The sequence below is a fragment of the Mobula hypostoma genome, chromosome 4, assembly GCF_963921235.1.
Source record: "Mobula hypostoma chromosome 4, sMobHyp1.1, whole genome shotgun sequence".
NCBI classification, from domain to species: Eukaryota; Metazoa; Chordata; class Chondrichthyes; order Myliobatiformes; family Myliobatidae; genus Mobula; species Mobula hypostoma.
The window spans coordinates 72305173-72325043 of NC_086100.1; the positions used below are offsets into that span (position 1 = coordinate 72305173).

Genomic DNA, 19871 nt, shown 5'->3' on the forward strand with positions numbered 1-19871 from the left:
AAACATATTTTTAGTCCAAGTCCCTAAGTGACAAGTCCTGCAAGTTGATGGCTCAAAGATATCAGCATTCTTCTAGTTCCTTCTTTCTCTACAATCCCAATTGTTATCCCATCACTCTGCCAACAATTCCTTAAACTGTCAAAACTCCTAAATTCCCTCTATCATTCCCTCGCTTTCCTTCTTTAGAACATTCCTTAAAGCCTACCATTTTGACTATGCTTTTGATAATTTCCCTTATTATGGCTTGGGTTTGGCTTTTGTTTAAAGAAGCTCCTGTGAAGTGCTTTAGGGTGTTTGTTTATATTAAAGATGTATTACAAAGATAAGATGTTGTTGTTTCGGTTATGGGCTGAAATTCTACTGCAAATAACTTTCAGGAGGATTAAAGGGCAGAGGGTTCTCCACTACTACCACACACACTCACACACACACTCACACACACACACACACACACACACACACACACACACACGCACACTTTGCAGCTTTGAGCTAGGAAGTACACAGTGTGGGCGAGAAATTGTATTGACTTAATAATCAAAGTCTTCATACTAAAGGATCTAAGTCAACCACTGCATGGGTCACAAGCTTGTGATACAATAGTGTGTTAGAATTAGCAAGTGACAAATAGATTAATTATGTCACCATTGTGTTTTCTCTATAGCAAAATCAGAACAAAGACATTATTAACTGTTCTGACCAACTATTCATGAAATACAAAACTCAAATTTTCAGGACAAAGTTTAACTTATGACTTATGTACTTCCATACACAATGGAAGTAATTTGTGAATTTTGGTCATGATGTGTAGAAATACACCTAAGAAAACATTTATACTGCAGTTGTAGCAATTCTCCACATCATCTCTATTGATTTCGTTGAGGCGGTTGGCTGACTTTGCAGTCTAATGTTTTGATGCAAATAATATTTTTTAAGTTTTTCCAGTTTAGGGCTGCTCTCTCAAGGTTGGGAGAATGGAGAGGGATGGGGAGGGATGGAGAGGGATGGAGAGGGATGGAGAGGGATGGAGAGGGATGGGGAGGGATGGAGAGGGATGGAGAGGGATGGAGAGGGATGGAGAGGGATGGAGAGGGATGGAGAGGAATGGAGAGGGATGGAGAGGGATGGAGAGGGATGGAGAGGGATAGAGAGGGATGGAGAGGGATGGAGAGGGATGGAGAGGGATGGAGTGGGATGGAGGGGAGATGGTACAGGAGAGTAGTGCGTAGGGCCGTGCAATGGTTCAGGGATTATCAGCACTCACCAGGAACTCCCAGGTTGCGCTGATGGAGTCAGATCCAGATAATGCTGTGCAACTTTCTCTGCCACGCTCCAAAGAACATATGCCATGAGGGAAGGTATCATCCCATGTGCCACTGATGAAAAAACCTCATCGTTATTTTCAAATCCTTCCATGATCTTCGGTGCTAGGACCATCAAAGATATCAGCAAAAATATGTAACACTCTCACTTCGGTGACCTAAGAGGAAGTGCTCTGCTAAATTTTCCAGGTTAGGTGACATGACCTGGTAATTGACATTGTTGTGTTTCACTTATATAAAAATCATTTTACAGCTGAATAAAACAAAAAAAAGCAGTGACGTACAACTACATTGGCCAGCATGTAATTTATCTCTAAAATGTTAAAATTGCCGGATATGCTATGAAATACAGTGCTATTTTTTATATAAACAAACAGCAGACATTTTATAAATAGGAATATACCACAAGAAAGAAGTTAATAGTCCTTTGAATTTCTACTAATGACATCAGCTCAGTAAAGAACCTTAGGTTCTATAATTGGGACAACAAGCTGCTTATGAAGAACAGAGGCATAGAAATTTTAATTCTTTCCCAAATCCAGGAAAATACAGATGAATTTCACTGTAATATCTTATTCAAAGGATTGAATCTCTGGCATTGAAATTCTCCCTTAGAACAGCCTAACAAAAACGTATATTAAGCTCCACGTTGAGGGTAATCCGTCAAGTATACAAAGTGAGCTCAACTGCTGATCAATTACGACAGTATTTTACATATGGTCTAATCTCTTGGGGATGGACACAGAAACCATTTGACAAAACCAGATTGGGAGAAATGGATGATAAATTTAAATCCTCATTAAAAATTAAACATCAAAAGCAATGTTCTTCATAAATATTAATTAAATTGAATTCAGATTGGAACTTTACTATATTTATTAATAAGATTGATGGCTGGCTTGCACAAAATTAAGATTTTAATTTATATTTATAGCAGTTGTTGATATTAGATCTAGAGAAGACTGGAAGAAAAATTGTACCTAATTTTAATGAAACGGGTAATCAATTAATTGTCCAGAACAGCACTATAAGACTGAGGACAAAAATAAAACTACTTAAATTTGTTATCAAGCAACATAATCCAAATGAATTTCAGCAGGAATGTTTGTTAGTTCATTTTTAATCATTGTATGTAAGTTAAACATCACTTCTAAATGCTAAATTCAACGCACAGATCTGGTTTAGTGTGGCAATGGAATGGGGTGGCGGGGGTCTTTATTCTGTGTGTTTTTATGCTTGGGTAAACTGAAGAAAGAGCAAACATAGCAAAAGTTTTGTTGTTTTTCATGAGTGAAAGACAACACAGGCACTGAATTGCACAGTAGGTTGTGTACCTGCATTCATTTTCAACTTGTTAAATTTCTGTTGATTTTTGATTTGGAGTTTCATGTGCTTGTTGGATTATTTTTCAATTGCATAGGCAACACTGGGTTTTATAAAAACAGTAGTTAAAAAAGAGTTGAGGCAGTTTGAGGCTCCTTAATGCTTGCAATAATAGGCTTGTGAATAAATTAGCAGGGAAGCATTTTTAATGATAGATAGATACTTTATTGATCCCAAAGGAAATTACAGTTCACAGTAGCATTACAAGTGCACACATATAGATATTAGAAGATAAGTAGAAAAAATAAAAAATAAGTTACCATATACAATCTAACAGGAGGGGGTCATCATTTCCCTGGCTATAGGTGGACTCGCTATAGAGCCTAATGGCCGAGGGTATGAATGATCACATACGGCGCTCTTTGAAACAACACAGTTGTCTTAGTCTATTACTAAAAGTGCTCCTCTGTTCAGCCAAGGTTGCATGCAGAGGGTGAATTGCCAGGATTTTCTGTAGGGTCCTTTGTCCTGCCACAGCCTTTAGTGTGCCCATTTTGACTCATATAACAGAGCCAGCCTTTCTACTCAGTTTATTGAGCCCGTTGGCATCCCCGGTGTTGATGCCATTGCCCCAACACACCACTGCACAGCAGATTGTACTGGTGACAACAGACTGGTAGAACATATGAAGGAGAGGCCCGCATATTCCAAAGAACCTCAGTACCCTCAGGAAGTAGAGGGGACACTGGTTCTTCTTGTACACAGCACTCAAGTCTGTCATCCAGGTGCAACCCAGGTAGTTGCAGGTCCTCACCACATCCACGCCCTCACCACCAAAATTAACAGGGAGCAATGCAGGCTTAGCCCTCCTAAAGTCCATCACCATCTCCTTTCTCTTACTAATGTTGAGCTGAAGATGACTTGAAGAGACAATGGAATGGCAAATTATTGAAAAATCATGGGAAGCCGAAAAGATAAAAGATAATCAATCAAAAAGGGAATGTTCATATCTAATTGATCTTACTAACAATATGTTTTTCCTCCTGCAGTGCATTCCCTCACATCCTTCCTGTTTAACACAACACGACTTCTCTCCTTGAGGTTATTCATTTCCCTCTCTGGGATCACCACTATCCTGTTTCAGCCTTTGTAAAAATGAAATTTCCATTTAAAGAATGATTGTTTAGCACAAAAATAAATCTCTGGGGCAGTTCATTTTATTTGATCTTGTAACTAGATGCCTATGGTTTTAGAAAGACAAATTTAAATTTTGATTGAAATGCAAATAAAATGATGCTTTGATTGCAAGAAAAATCTTTTCCAAACTACGAGGCGTGATTGATAAGTTTGTGGCCTAAGGTAGAAGGAGTCAATTTTACAAAACCTAGCACATTTATTTTTCAACGTAGTCCCCTTCTACATGTACACACTTAGTCCAGTGGTCGTGGAGCATATAGATCCCTTCTTTGTAGAAGTGGTCCACAGCAGGGGTGATTGATAAGTTCGTTGCTTAAGGTAGAAGGAGATGAGTTATCAACTTCAAACTTTCTGCATTATCACTCAAAGAGTTGAACTACATGTGCATGTAACGAGAGCACCTTGGACCTCCAGGTGGTCCACAGCAGTGGTGATTGATAAGTTCGTAGCCTGAGGTAGAAGGAGATGAGTTATGCTACTCTCGTTACATGCATGTGCAGTCAACTCTTTGAGTAAAAATGCAGAAAGTTTAAAGTTTCTCCTCATTTCCTTCTATTTTAGGCCATTAACTTTTAGGCCACTTCTGGAGGTCCAAGACGCCAACTTCTACAAAGAAGGGATCTGTATGCTCCACGACCGCTGGACTAAATGTGTAAATGCAGGAAAAATAAATGTGCTAAGTTTTCTAAAATTGACTCTTTCTACCTTAGGCCACGAACTTATCAATCACCCCTCGTAGTGAACTCCAGTACATGATGTGCTCATCATTCAATTAATGCATGTCATTCTTCTCTATGATATATAGAGAAGAGTCTAATAGTTGACTTCATCTTTACACTCTAGTTTGGTAATATATTTATTTTTAATATGTCAGTTTTGGTGAGCTGAAGGAACTCTTGCCTGAGAATCAAGTGTTGAAAGTGGCATCTCAGGTAGGCAAAGAAAGCTTTTGGCCCATTGGCCTTCTTAAATCAGTGTATTGAGTACAGAAGATGGGATGTTATCTTGAAGTTGTTTAAGATGCTGGTGTGACCTAATTTGGAGCATTGTGTGTAGTTTTGGTCACCTACCTACAGGAAAGATGTAAACAAGGTTGAAAGATTTCAGAGAAAATTTACAAGAATGTTGCCAGGACTGGAAGACCTGAGTTATAAGGAAAGATTGAATAGGTTAGGACTGTATTCCTGAGAATGCAGAAGAATGAGAGGAGATTTGAGAGTTATACAGAATTATGAGGGGTATAGATAGAATCAATGCAAGCAGGCTTTCTCCATTGAGGCTGGGGTGGGACTACAACCAGAGGTCATGGGTTAAGGGTGAAAGATGGGAAGTTTAAGGGGAATATGAGGGGAAACTTCTTCACTCAGAGGGTTGTGAGAGTGTGGAATGAGCAGCCAGCACAGGTAATGCATGCAAGCTCGATTTCAACGTCTAAGAGGAGTTTGGATGGGTACACGGATGGTAGCGGTATGGAGGGCTGAGGTCTGGGTGCAAGTTGATTGGAATAGGCAGTTTAAATGGTTTTGGCATGGACTAGATGGACCAAGTAGCCTGTTTCTGTATTGTACTTCTTTATGACTCCATCCAACATATGCAAGGTTGTGCAACTCTGGGGCAGAACTGCATACTGACCATGTATCACTGATTGTCTTTCAGATGCATTGTTAAATTGAGGTTATACCTAGGACTTCCAGTATTTCTGAATAAATGCTATTAACCTGGGCTCAATACAACACCACCACAAAAACCTAGGGAACAATCGTCTGCCTGATGATTTAGATTTGGTTTAATATCACCAGCATATGTCGTGCAATATGTTGTTTTGCAGCAGCTGTACAGTGAAATACATAAAAAAGTATAAAGTACAATAAGAAATATAAATAAATAAATAGTATATAAAATTAAATTCATTAAGAAGTGCAAAAAGAGAGCAAAATAAATAATGAGGTAGTGGCAACACAGGGAATTCTGCAGATGCTGGAAATTCAAGCAACACACATCAAAGTTGCTGGTGAACGCAGCACGCCAGGCAGCACCTCTAGGAAGAGGTACAGTCGATGTTTCGGGTCAAGAGGTAGTGAACATGAGTTCATTGTTTGTTAAGAATCCGATGGAGGAGAAGAAGTTGGTACTAAAATGTTGAGTGTGTGTCTTCAGACTCCTGTACCTCCTTCTTGAAGTTAGCAATGAGAAGAGGCACGTCCTGGGTGCTTGAGGTCCTTAATGATGGGTGCCACCTTTTTTGAGGCCTTGCCTTTTGAAGATGTCCTTGATGCTGGGGAGGTTAGTGCCCATGATGGAGCTGGCTGAGTTTGCAACTTTCTGCAGCTTTTTCTGATCCTGTGCAGTGGCCCCCTCCATACCAGATGGTGATACAACCAATGAGAATGCTCTCCACGGTATATTTTTACAAATTTGCTTGAGTCTTTGGTGACATACAAACTCCCCTCCACTTCTAATGAAATATCGACGCTGCTATGCCTACTTTGTGATTGCATCAATATGATGGACCCAGGATAGATGTGGGCACCCAGGAACATGAAACTGCTCACCCTTTCCACTGCTGATCCCTCAGTAAGGGCTGGTGTGTGCTCCATCGACTATTCCTTCCTGAAGACCACAGTCAACTCTTTGTTGTTACTGACATTGAGTGCAAGGTTATTATCGTGACACTTCTCAACCAGCTGATCTCTCACTCCTCATCACCATTTGAAATTCTGCTAACAATCATTGCGTTATCGGCAAATTTATAGATCACATTTGAATTGCGCTTTAGCCGCACAGTCATGGGTGTAGAAAGAGAAGAGCAGTGGGCTAAGCACACATCTTTGAGGTGTGCTGGTATTGGTTACGAGTGAGGAGGAGATACTATTTCCAATTCTCACTGACTGTGGTCTCCGGGTGAGGAAGTCAGGGATCCAATTGCAGAGGGAGGTACAGAGCCCCAGGTTTTGGAGCTTGTTGATTAGTACTGATGGTATGACGTTCTTGAACACTGAGTTGTAATCAATGAACAGCAGTCTGACATAGGTATTGATATTGTCTATGTGACCTGAGGCCGAGTGGAGAACCAGTGAGAAAGCATCCGCTGTCCCCTATTGTTGTGATAGACAAGCTCAAATTGCAGTGGGTCTATGTCCTAGTTTAGGCAGACATTGATTCTGGCTATGACCAACCTCTCAAAGCACCTCATCACAATAGCTGTGTGACACTCATTGAGGCTGCTCACCCTATTTTCTTGGGCACTGTCACCCTTTTGAAGCAGGTGGGACATCAGACTGCAGCAGTGAGTGATTGAAGATGTCCTTGAACACATCTCTTTTATGAGACTGCTTAAAATTTAACGATTTTCACAAACCTCCTCATCTGTGCTTGCTTCTCCTTAAGTAAAAGTCAGAAAATGGTGGAAACACTCAGCATGTCAGGAAGTATCTGCAGAAGCAGAAACACAGTCTTGGATCTACAATGTTAATTCTGTTTCTTCCTCCATAGATGCTGCTTGACTAGCTAAGTGTTTCCAACATTTCTGTTCTTTTCAGATTTATTTTATTTTCAGAGATACAGCACATTAATAGGTCATCTGGTCCAATGAGCCCACACCACCCCATTACACTCATGTGACTAAACCCAAATTCTTTGGAATGTGGGAGGAAACTGGAGCACATGCAAACTTCTTACTCTGTATTGAGTGAATGCTTCTTTGCCTCTGCCTTGTCACTAACAATTATTACAAAGTTTGCAAGGTTCCTTCAGCTTCCTTCAATAAAAAAACTTTAAGTTAATTGTTTAATAGTTTTGCTAGAATAATCATCTGTGGAAAATGTAATAATTAATTTCTTGCTAGATTTTGTAAATAACAATGCTTCTGAGGAGCCTTCGTTGTCAAAAAATCAGGTCTCTTTAAAAAAGTCTTTCATTTCGTTTTTCATCAAAAACAGAAAGTGCTGGAAACACTCAATGAGTCAGGCAGCATCTGTGGACAGAGAAAGGAATCAGTATTTCAAATTCAGACTAGTCAATTGTAATATACACCTGAATATAATGAAAATCTTTGCTTGCAGGAACCTCACAGACTAAATCGTATACATGGCAATAATACAACATATCTCGTACCGAGCGCAAAGCGGTAGATAGGGGCAAAGACTGTAGTACAGACCGAGGCAATGCAAAAGAAATGTTAAAGTAACAATAACTGAGAGAGGTAAAATTAAAAATTGGTTACCTTTGATTGTAAAGTGTTTTGGTCCGGTCTGAGGTCGGCAAAGGTCATACATAACATCAGTGTCCTTCTCAGCATAACCCTGACTCCAATCTCCAATTTACTGTAACATACATTCCCTGCCCTCTCTGCGCTGATTGGTTACTTGACGGTTTACGTTAAGCATAGCAGCCTTTCTAATGGCTTCTGGAACTGTCAGTCAGTACGGCTCCGCCTCCCTCCCTAAATTATAAAGAGGGCAGCGGTTTTGAAGTTGAGTAAGTGTTTGTAAATTTCACAGATTAGTCGTGTGTTGGTATCAGGAGGCTATTTTAAACTCTCACGTGGCGACATGGCATCTGAGGAACTGGCCAAAAAACTCCAACGCCGGCTGATGCTGGAAGAATCGACAGAAAATTCAAACGGTGCCATCCTTGAAAATAATAATCACATTGAGGTGGGTGTAGAGGAGGAAAAACCCGTCACCAGCAATGCAGACACCGAACTATCCGCTAAACTGACCAGGAGACTGGGTATCAATGATGGGACGACAGAGCCCAAACAGGCTAAAGTGTTTAACCCTTACACCGAATTCAAAGAATTCACCAGGAAACAGATTAAGGACATGGAAAAAATGTTCAAACAGTGAGTATAGGCGATCCTGCGAGTTGTATATTTCCAATTCCGTTGTTAGTTTAATATTCTTTCTTAATGTTCGGTATATTCAATCTGGGCACGGATATACATCGCCGAGTCTTGCTTCTAACTCCGGTTGTTAGCAAGCCCACGACTAAGTTTTTCTCAACGGTTCTTTTCTCATTGTTTGCCGTCGTCTTTGTATTTCAAATGGTGGCGGTCTTAGAGATGTTCTCGTTAGTTAAAGGAACCTCTGAGTTTTTTCTTAATACAAATGATGAAGTGAGTTTCCGCGGACTCGGAAGGGATCTGTCCCAGCGTGGCCGCGTTGTTGCAGTGAGCCAGGACTGGAAATGCTGGTCTCGCCCTCTGTGTGGTTCTTCAAATTAACCCGCGGAGGATGAAACGCGGCCCAACACGGTACTTATCCCAATGGCACTGGCTGGATTCCAGTCAGGAAGCACCTGTCCTTCAATAAGTGACCAAGAACGTAGATGCTTTTCGCCCACTTTGCCAAGCCCCGACCACATTCCTAGTGTTTCAATGTACTTCTAATTATTCAAACTGGGTAGGACATTGTTAGTGGTGGCGTTAAAGTCTCCGGCTGCGATGTGGATTTTCTAATGGTTAATAAATAATGCAGATCTAGGTGGTGTCTAGAGCAGTTTCTTTAAAACAGGACGAGGAAGCGCTCTTCCTCCCTGAGACAAGCCCACCTCAATGATCCCAGGAAAGTATCACTATCTACTAGTCGGCTTTACTTTAGGCTGATCCATGGCTGTTTATAAACTGGATGACAACATCCCGGTCCCCACAGGCAGCGCGTTACGCCGGGCGTTGATCAGCACAAGGTTGTGGAAGTGGAATCTGACCTTATTCTCATTCCGTTTCACGAGTTCCCCTGTCGTCCTTTCAAAGGTTCTGGGACACCTAAAGACCATCAGAACCCGAAGAGGTCCTTTACCAAGCGAGGGATACTTTTTTTTTGACGGAAGTGGTAGTTTGCTGATTCTAGTTTGAAATATTCATGGCATGTCTTTAAAAAACATGAAGTACTGTAATTGAAATTCCACTTCTGGATTTCTTTATAATTTGTACAGTATTAAATTCTGTACGCCGTGTACCAGCAATAAAACTGTAACCAATAGTTAAGTATGGAACCATTCGACACAGGGCCACCTGGACTGTTAGGTTACAGTTTGTTCTGTAAACGTGCAGTTGATACCGATGTCATGTGTACTCATCCATTCGCAAGCTGGCCGGTGAAATCTGCAGCCAAACCGGAAATTTCCCAAGAATTCCTTGGAATAGCTGCATTAATTCAAGGACAAACGAAACGTTAATTAACTCGCCGCTGCTGCATTAACTATTGACTGGAATGAAAGTTAGGACTGATTAAATTGTAATTTGATCTAGGCTTCCCTATTAATTGGATTTGACTTGTATCCTGTACCTATAATTCAAAATACACATTGACAAATGACCCATCTGTGTTGGCACCAACAATATTTAACACCCATTCCCCTAGCGGGCATACACATGGTCCACGTTTTTTTGATCCACTCTTCACAAGTGTTCCACAGCATGAGATCTGCTCAAGTATTCCCTTGTGTCCACTTGCCTGCTTTGAGAGCATGTTGCTTTGTTTATCCTGCGCTGCCAGTTGTGCAATAATCAGAAGCAGTTCATGGACCTACACTCAATGGCCACTTTATTCGGCACCGCCTGTGTGTTTGTGGCCTTCTGCTGCTGTAGCCCGTCCACTTCACTTGTTGTGTGTTCAGAGATAGTCTCCCGCACATCACTGTTGTAACAAACGCGTGGGTATTTGAGTTACTGTCCCCTTCCTGGCAGCTTGAACCAGTCTGGGATTCTCCTCCAACCTCTCTCATTGATAAGGCGTTTTCACCCATAGGACTGTCACTCAGCGGATTTTTGTTTTGTTTTTTGCTCCGTTCTCTGTAAACTCTAGAAATTGTTGTGCATGAAAATTCCAGAAGATCAGCAGTTTCTGAAATGCACAAACCACCCTGTCTGGCACTTACAATCATTCCACAGTCAAAGTCACTTGGTCCCATTTCTTCCTCAGTTTGGACTGAACAGCTACTGAACCTTTTGACCATGTCTGTATGCTTTTATGCATTGAGTTGCTACCACATGATTGGCTGATTAGATGTTTGCATTAGTTACCAGGTGTACATAATACAGTGGCCGCTGAGTGTATGTCACTTAAGGTGGATGTTATCTATTTAGATCTCCACCTCTTTCCCATTTTAACCAACCTTGTCTATTGAATCCACTTCCTGCCTCCTTGACCCATACTCAAAAGTTGCCGGCACAGAGACCACTGTAAATGATTGCTTTTCCTAGATAGAACCATCCCACCCACTTCTATTTATAGACTGTTGTCATACTCAAATAGTATATCAACCCCAGTCTCTTTCATATGGACGGACTTCTTCAGCCTCTTTCAATTTCCTTAATGTTCGTTCCCATAAGACCGTAAGAGAGAGGAGCAGAATTAGGCCATTCAGCCAATTGAGTCTGCTCTGCCATTTCATCATGGATAATCCCGGACCTCACTCAACCCCATACAATAACTTCTTGCAACTTGTATTTGGATCTCTTCAATGAAGCTCTGCCTTACCTAAGTCTGTCCTTTCTAATCCAGTTGTGTTTTTTCCTGCAATATCGCAAGGGTTCATTCTTCTTGTTTAACGTCCACTGGTGTGATCATGTGTAGACATGTCTGTTGTACCTGCATGTACAGTACACTAATACTGAATTTCCGACATCTCTCTGAATAACAATTCCACACTTTACTTTGACAGACCACATGTCTGACACACAATGGCAAGCCACATCGAATTTTCCTTCAGCTGAGCATTACACCAAGGTTTGGCGATATGAATGGAAAACTGAAAACTGAAAAGCTTTGATACATTTCAATTTTTGACTAAACAGTTAATGCAAGAGTGATAGGTTTGAGGTGTAAACATGGCACTGGAAATATGAAAACCATGACTGAATCTCTTGCAATTAGTTGTGCAAATTACCTTCACGCATAAGAAATTAAATTACACAACTGTTGCAAGACATCTTAAGTAAAATTTCAGCGACATGTCTTTTTCTGTCATCAGTGGCATGGTAGTGTTGCGGTTAGCTTAACACTACTACTGTGCCAGTGACACACATCAAAGTTGCTGGTGAACGCAGCAGGCCAGGCAGCATCTGTAGGAAGAGGCGCAGTCGACGTTTCAGGCCGAGACCCTTCGTCAGGACTAACTGAAGGAAGAGTGAGTAAGGGATTTGAAAGCTGGAGAGGGAGGGGGAGATCCAAAATGATAGGAGAAGACAGGAGGGGGAGGGATAGAGCCGAGAGCTGGACAGGTGATAGGCAGAAGGGGATACGAGAGGATCATGGGACAGGAGGTCCGGGAAGAAAGACAAGCGGGGGGGGTGACCCAGAGGATGGGCAAGAGGTATATTCAGAGGGACAGAGGGAGAAAAAGGAGAGTGAGAGAAAGAATGTGTGCATTAAAATGAGTAACAGATGGGGTACGAGGGGGAGGTGGGGCATTAGCGGAAGTTTGAGAAGTCAATGTTCATGCCATCAGGTTGGAGGCTACCCAGACGGAATATAAGGTGTTGTTCCTCCAACCTGAGTGCGGCTTCATCTTTACAGTAGAGGAGGCCGTGGATAGACATGTCAGAATGGGAATGGGATGTGGAATTAAAATGTGTGGCCACTGGGAGATCCTGCTTTCTCTGGCGGACAGAGCGTAGATGTTCAGCAAAGCGGTCTCCCAGTCTGCGTCGGGTCTCACCAATATATAAAAGGCCACATCGGGAGCACCGGACGCAGTATATCACCCAGATTCATTTCTGCTGCTGCTGCGAGGGGTTTGTACGTTCTCCCCGGGACTGCCTGGCTTTCTTCCTGGTGCTCTGTTTCTCTCCCACATTCCAAAGACGCACGGGTTAGTAGGTTAATTGGTCAGATGGGTGTAGTTAGGCCAGAAGGGCCTGATGCCATTCTGCGTCTCTAAATTACATAAAAATAAAATAATAAAACCTATCTAACTATTTTGGGGTTAGTCAATACCTTTACTAAATGAATCTTCAACACAATGCATTGATGTGTTCAGTGATGTCTGTATCAATATGGTGTTGAATGGTGTTGAAATATTAGCCCATGATTGTACTAACACCATAACTGTCTGTTATGGTGTTAGTACAATCATGGGCTAATATTTCTTGTTGTCTCAGTAAAGCAGGCAGCATAATCAAAGATCCCATGCACCCTGGACATTCCCTCTTCTCCTTCCATCAGACAGAAGATGAAAAGCAAAAGCCATATAAGACATAGGAGTAGAATTAGGCCATTCGGCCCATTGTGTCTGCTGTACTATTTCATCATGTCTGATCCAGGATCCCTCTCAACCCCATACATCTGCCTTCTCGCCATACCCTATGATGCCCTAACAGATCAGGAAACTATCAACTTCCGCCTTAAATATACCCATGGACTTGGCCTCCACCACAGCCCGTGGTGGCGCATTCCATAGATTTACCATTCTGGCTGAAAAAAAATCCTCCCTACCTCTGTTCTAAAAGGTTCCCCCTCAATTTTGAGGTTGTGCCCTTTAATTCTGGATACCCCACCATAGGAAACATCCTCTCCTCATCCACCCTATCTAGTCCTTTCAACATTCAGTAGGTGTCGATGAGATCCCCCAACATTCTTCTAAATTCCAGTGAGTACAGGCCCAAAACTGCTAAACGCTCCTTATATTTTAGCCCCTTCATTCCTGGAATCATCCTTGTGCATCTCGCTCTGAAATATGGGGCCCAAAATGGTTGACAATACCCCAACTGCAGCCTGACTGGTGTCTTCTAAAGGCTCAGCATTATCTCCTTGCTTTTATATTCTATTCCCCTTGAAACAATGCCAACATTGCATTTGCCGCCTTTACACAGACTCAGCCTGTAAATTAACCTTCTGGGAGTCTTGCAACAGGACTCAAAAGTCCCTTTGCATCTCTGATTTTTGAACCTTCTCCCCATTTAGATAATATTGTTCCTTTTACCAAAATGCATTATCATATCCAAAATTGTATTCCATATGCCACGTTTTTTCCCATTCTTCCATTTTGTCTGAGTGGTTCTGCAAAAGCATTGCTTCCTCAGCACTACCTGCTCCTCCACCTATCTTTGTATCATCCTACAGCTTATTAGGGAAAGTGAGCAAGAGATAGATGGAAGCAACAAGGAGTTAGTCACCCCACAGCTGCAGGAGTTAGATAAGTGGGTCACTGTCAGGGAAGGGATGGGAAGACCTCAAATAGTAGAGAGCACCCATGTGGCCATCCCCCTCAGTAATCGTTATCTCGTTTTGGATGCTATTTAGGGGGGGTGACCTGACAGAGTACAACCACGGCGATTGGTTCTCTGGCACTGAGCCTGGTTCTGTGGTGCAGAAGGGAGAGAAGAAGATGAGAAATGTGGTAGTCATAGGGGATTCCATATTGACAGGAACAGACAGAAGGTTCTGTCAGCCTGATAGAAATAACCGCACAGTGTGTTGCCTCCCAGATGCCAGGGTATGGCATATCTCGGATCGGGTGCAGAGTATTCTGAAGGGAGAGGGTGAACAGCCAGAAGTCTTGGTACACATTGGTACCAATGACATAGGCAGAAAAAGGGAGGAAGTCCTGAAGAGAGAATTCAAGGAGTTGGGCAGGAAACTGACAGGGTAGTAATCTCGGGATTGCTGCCTGTGCCACGTGCTAACGAGTGCAAGAATAGGATAATTAGGCATATTGTTGCATGGCTGAGAGGCTGGTGTAGGGGGCAAGGCTTCCGGTTCCAGGATCATTGGGGCATCTTCTGGGAGAGGTACGACCTGTACAAAAAGGATGGGTTACACCTGAACCCAAAGGGGTCAAATGTCCTAGCAGGTAGATTTAATAGAGCTGTTAGGGAGGGTTTAAACTAATTTGGCAGGGGGATGGGGACTGGATTGATAGAGCTGAGGAAGGGGAAAACAGAAATAAATCAAAGATAGCGTGCAACAGAGATGATAGAAAGGACAGGCAGGAGATGAGGCATAATCACAGCCAGTGGGATGAGTTACAGGACAATAGGGGCGTGGTGCAGTTAAAACAGAAAGCAACAAATACTGGACTGAAAGTGTTGTATTTGAATGCACGCAGCATAAGAAACAAAATGGGCGATCTTGAAATTCAGCTACAGATTGGCAAATATGACGTTGTGGCCATCTCTGAAACTTGGCTAAAGGATGGCTGCAATTGGGAGTTGAATGTCTGAGGATATACAGTGTATCAGAAAGATAGGTTAGTCGGCAGAGGGGTTGGTGTGGCCCTGTATATAAGAAATAATATTAAATCATTAGAAAGGGATGACATAGGATTGGAAGGTGCAGAGTCTCTATGGGTTGAGTTAAGAAATGGCAAGGGTAAAAGGACCCTAATGGCAGTTGTATACAGGCTTCCAAATAGCAGCCAGGATGTGGATTACCAATTACAGCTAGAGATAGAAAAGACGTGTCAGAAGGGCAATGTCATGATAATTGTTGGGGATGTTAACGTGAAAGTGGATTTGTAAAACCAGCTCAGTACTGGACCTCGAGAGAGAATTTTTAGAATGTCTAAGGGATGGCTTTTTGGAACAGCTTGTTGTTGAACCCACTAGGGGATTGGCTGTGCTGGATTGGGTGTTGTTCAATGATCCAGAGGTGATAAGAGAGCTTAAGGTTAAGGAACCCTCGGTAACAGTGATCACAATATGATCGAGTTTACTTTGAAATTTGAGAAGGAGAAACTAAATTCCAATGCGTCAGTATTTCAGTAGAATAAAGAAAATTACAATGGCATGAGAGGGGAACTGACCAAGGTTGACTGGAAAGGGACACTGGCAGGAAGGACAGCAGAGCAGCAATGGCTAGAGTTTCTGTGAAAAATGAGACAGATATATTCTAAATAAGAAGAAATTTGCAAATGGAAGAAGGATACTACCGTGGCTGACAAGTGAAGTCAGAGCCATAGTAAAAGCAAAAGGGAGGGCATACACGGCAGCCAAAGCTGGTGGGAAGATAGGGGATTGGGAAGCTTTTTAAAACATTGCAGAAGGAAACTTAAGAAGGTCATGAGGAAGGAAAAAATGAATTATGAAAGGAAGCTGATGACTAATATCAAAAAAGATACTAAAAGCTTTTTTAAGTATATATAAAGGGTAAAAGAGAATTGAGGGTAGATATAGGACCAATGCAAAATGATGCTGGAGATATTGTAATGAGAGACGTAGAGATGACAGAGGAACTGAATGTATATTTTGCATCAGTCTTCACAGTGGAAGACATCTGCAGTATACCGGACATTCAAGAGTGTCAGGGAAGCGAGCATTGGCTGATGGGCAAAAAACAGAGAGTGGGAATAAAGGGATCCTATTCTGGCTGGCTGCTGATTACCAGTGGAGTTCCACAGGGGTTGGTATTGGGACTGCTGCTTTTTACGATGTACGTCAATAATTTGGACTATGGGATTAATAGATTTGTGGCTAAATTTGCTGATGATACAAAGATAGGTGGAGGAGTGGATAGTGTCGAGGAAACAGAGAGCCTGCAGAGAGACTTAGATAGTTTAGGGGAATGGGCAAAGAAGTGGCAAATGAAATACAATGTTGGAAAGTGTATAGTCATACACTTTGGTGGAAGAAATAAAAGGGCAGACTATTATTTAGATAGGGAGAGATTCAAAATGCAGAGATGCAAAGGGACTTGGGACTTGGGACTGGGGCAGGATACCCTAAGGGTTAACCTCCAGGCTGAATCAGTGGTGAAGAAGGCAAGTGCAATGTTGGCATTCATTTCTAGAGGTATAGAATATCAGAGCAGGGATGAGATGTTGAGGATCTATAAGGCACTCATGAGACCACACTAGGAGTATTGTGTGCAGTTTTGGGTTCCTTATTTTAGAAAGGATACACTGACATTGGAGAGGGATCAGAGAAGATTCACGAGAATGATTCCAGGAATGAAAGGGTTACTGTATGAGGAACACCTGGCAGCTCTTGGGCTGTATTCCCTGGAGTTCAGGAGATTGAGAGGGGAACTCATTGAAACATTCTGAATGTTAAAAGGCCTGACAGATTAGATATGGCAAAGTTATTTCCCATGGTAGGGGAGTCTAGGACAAGAGGGCACGACTTCAGGATTGAAGGACTTCCATTTAGAACAGAGATGCAGAGAAATTACTTTAGTCAGAGGGTGGTAAATCTGTGGAATTCGTTGCTACGAGTGGCTGTGGAGGCCAAGTCATTGGGTGTATTTAAGGCAGAAATAGATAGGTTCTTGATTAGCCGGGGCATCAAAGGGTATGGGGAGAAGGCAGGAGAGTGGGGATGACTGGAAGTATTGGATAAGCCCATGATTGAATGGCGGAGCAGACTCAATGGGGTGAATGGCCTACTTCTACTCCTTTGTCTTATGGTCTTATCCGCAAACTTTGCCACGAAGTCAGCAATTACATTATCCAAATCACTGACAAACAATGTGAAAAGTAGCAGTCCCAATAGTCACCCCTGAGGAACACCACTAGTCACCGACAGCCAACCAAAAAGGCCCCCTTTATTCCCACTCACTGCCCCTGCCTGTCAACCATTCCTTTATCCATGCCAGTATCTTTCCTGTAAAGGCAGAGGATTTTAACTTGTTAAGCAGACTCATTTGCGGCACCTTATAAAATGCCATCCGAAAATGTAAGTAAATGATGTCCACTGCCTCTCCTTTGTCCACCCTGCTTGTAATTTCCTCGACTTACTCGTAACAGATTTGTCAGACAAGATTTCCCTTTACAGAAGCCATGCTGACTTTGACTTATTTTATCAGTAGTCTCCAAGTACCCTGAAACCTCATCATTAAAAATATACTCCCAACACTTTCCCAATCACTACGGTTAGACTAACTGACCTATAATTTCCTTTCTTTTACTTTTAGCCCTTCTTAAAGAGTAGAGTCCGGCACCATGCCAGAATCAAGTGATTCTTGAAAGATCATGAACAATTCATCCGTAATCTCTTGAGCAACCTCTTTCAGGACGCTGGGATGAAGTCCCTCTGTTCCAGATGACTTGTCCACCTTAAGACCTTTAAGTTTGCCCAGCACATTTTCCTTTGTAATAGCAATGGCACTCACTCCTGCTCCCTGACACTCATGGACCTCTGGCATACTGCTAGTGTCTTCCATAGTGAAGACAGATGCAAAGTACTCTAAGTTTATCTGCCTTTTTTTCGTCCCACATTACTACCTCACCAGCATCATTTTCCAGTGATCCAATATCAACTCTCAATTCCCTTTTACTCTTTCTGTAACTGAAAAACTTTTGGTATCTTGCTTTATATTACTGGCTAGTTTGCCCTCATATTTCATCTTTTCCCTTCCTACAGTTTTTTTAGTTGCCTTTTGTTGGATTTTAAAAGCTTCCCAATCATCCAACTTCCCACTCAGTTTTGCTACCTTATATGTCTTTTCCTTGGCTTTTATGCTGTCCTTAACTTCACTTGTCAGCCACAGTTGCCTACCCCTACCATTTGAGAACAACAACTTCTGTGGGACAACACACATAAAAGTTGCTGGTGAATGCAGCTTCTGTGGGAGCTATCTATCCTGCGTCTTATGAACTATTCCCAGAATCTTCAGCCATCTCTGCTCTGCTGTCATCCCCACCAATATACTCCAATCCACCTGGACAAGCTCGTCTCTCACGTCTCTGCAATTCCCTTTACTCCATTGTGATACTAATGCAAGTGACTTGTGCTTCTCCCTCTCAAATTGCAGTATGAGTTCAATCATATTATGATCACTCTCTCCTAAGGGTTCCTTTACATTAAGCTCCCTAATAAGATCTGGGTTATTACACAACACCCAATCTAAGATAGCCTTTCCCCTAGTAGGCTCAAGCACAAGCTGCCCTAAAAGCCACCTCATAGGCATTCAACAAATTCCCTCTCTTGTGATCCGACACCAACCTAATTTTCCCAATCCCCTTGCACATTGAAGTCCCCCATTATAATTGTGACATTAACCTTATTACATGCCTTTTCCAGCTCCCTTTGCAATTTCAACTCCACATCTTGGCTACTATTTGGAGGCCTGTATATGATTCCCATAATTTTTTTTTTACCCATGCAATTTGTAAACTCCATCCACAAAGATTCAGGGTTCTCTGCCCCTATGTTACCTCTTTCTAAAGATGTAATTCCATCTCTTACCATGAACCAGACCACCACCTATGTCTTCCCGTCTGTCCTTTCAGTACAAAGTGTATCCTTTGATGTTAAGTTCCCAACTATGGCCTTCCTTCAGCCACGACTCAGTGATGCCCACATCATACCGACCAATCTCTAATTGTGCCACGAGTTCATCCACCTTATTCCGAATCTATATGCATTTAAATACAGCACCTTCAGTGCTGCATTCTTCGCCCTTTGAATCTTGCCTCTGTAGTACAATCTAACTTTGCTGTCTCTTTGCATTTGTACCCAATCGTTGGCTTGTCTTTCCTTATATTCATGTTACATCCATCATCTACTTGTAAATGCTGACTCATCCTCAGCTCCATCATACTGGTTCCCATTTCCCTTCCATATTAGTTTACACCACTCCCAACAGCTCTGATAAACCTGCCTATAAGAATTTGGGCCCCTTTCAGATTCAAGTGCAACCCATCTTTTTTGTACAGGTCATACCTCCCCCAGAAGAGATCCCAATTATCCAGAAATCTGAATCGCCGCGCTCTGCTCCAATTCTTCAGCCACACGTTATCTGCCACCTCATTCTATTCCCAACCTCACTATCGGGTGTCACAGGCAGCAATCCCAAGATTACTACCCTTGAGGTTCTGTTTCTCAGCTTCCTTCCTAACTCTCTGTAGTTTTTTTCAGGACCTCCTCCCTTTTTCTACCCATGCCGTTGGTACCAATATGTACCACGACTTCTGGTTGCTCACTTTCCCCTTTCAGGATTTTGTGGACACGTTCAGAAACATTGCGGACACTGGCACCTGGGAGGCAAGCTACCATCTGTGTTTCTTTTTCACATCCACAGAGTCACCTATCTCCTTCCCACCCCCCCCCCCCAACTATAGAGTCCCCTTTTACTGTTGCCATCCTGTTCG

The 19871-nt window shown here is 42.3% G+C and overlaps 1 protein-coding gene across 1 annotated transcript in view; it reads left to right on the forward strand.

The window, feature by feature from the left end:
- Positions 1–8262: 8262 nt before the first annotated feature.
- Positions 8263–19871, forward strand: part of LOC134345392 (EF-hand domain-containing protein D1-like) — a 137520-nt gene continuing 125911 nt past the window's right edge. The window contains exon 1 of the mRNA XM_063045981.1: positions 8263–8685. Within this exon, the coding sequence (XP_062902051.1) occupies positions 8393–8685 (293 nt within the window). The 5' untranslated portion in view covers positions 8263–8392. The remainder of the gene's footprint in view (positions 8686–19871) is intronic.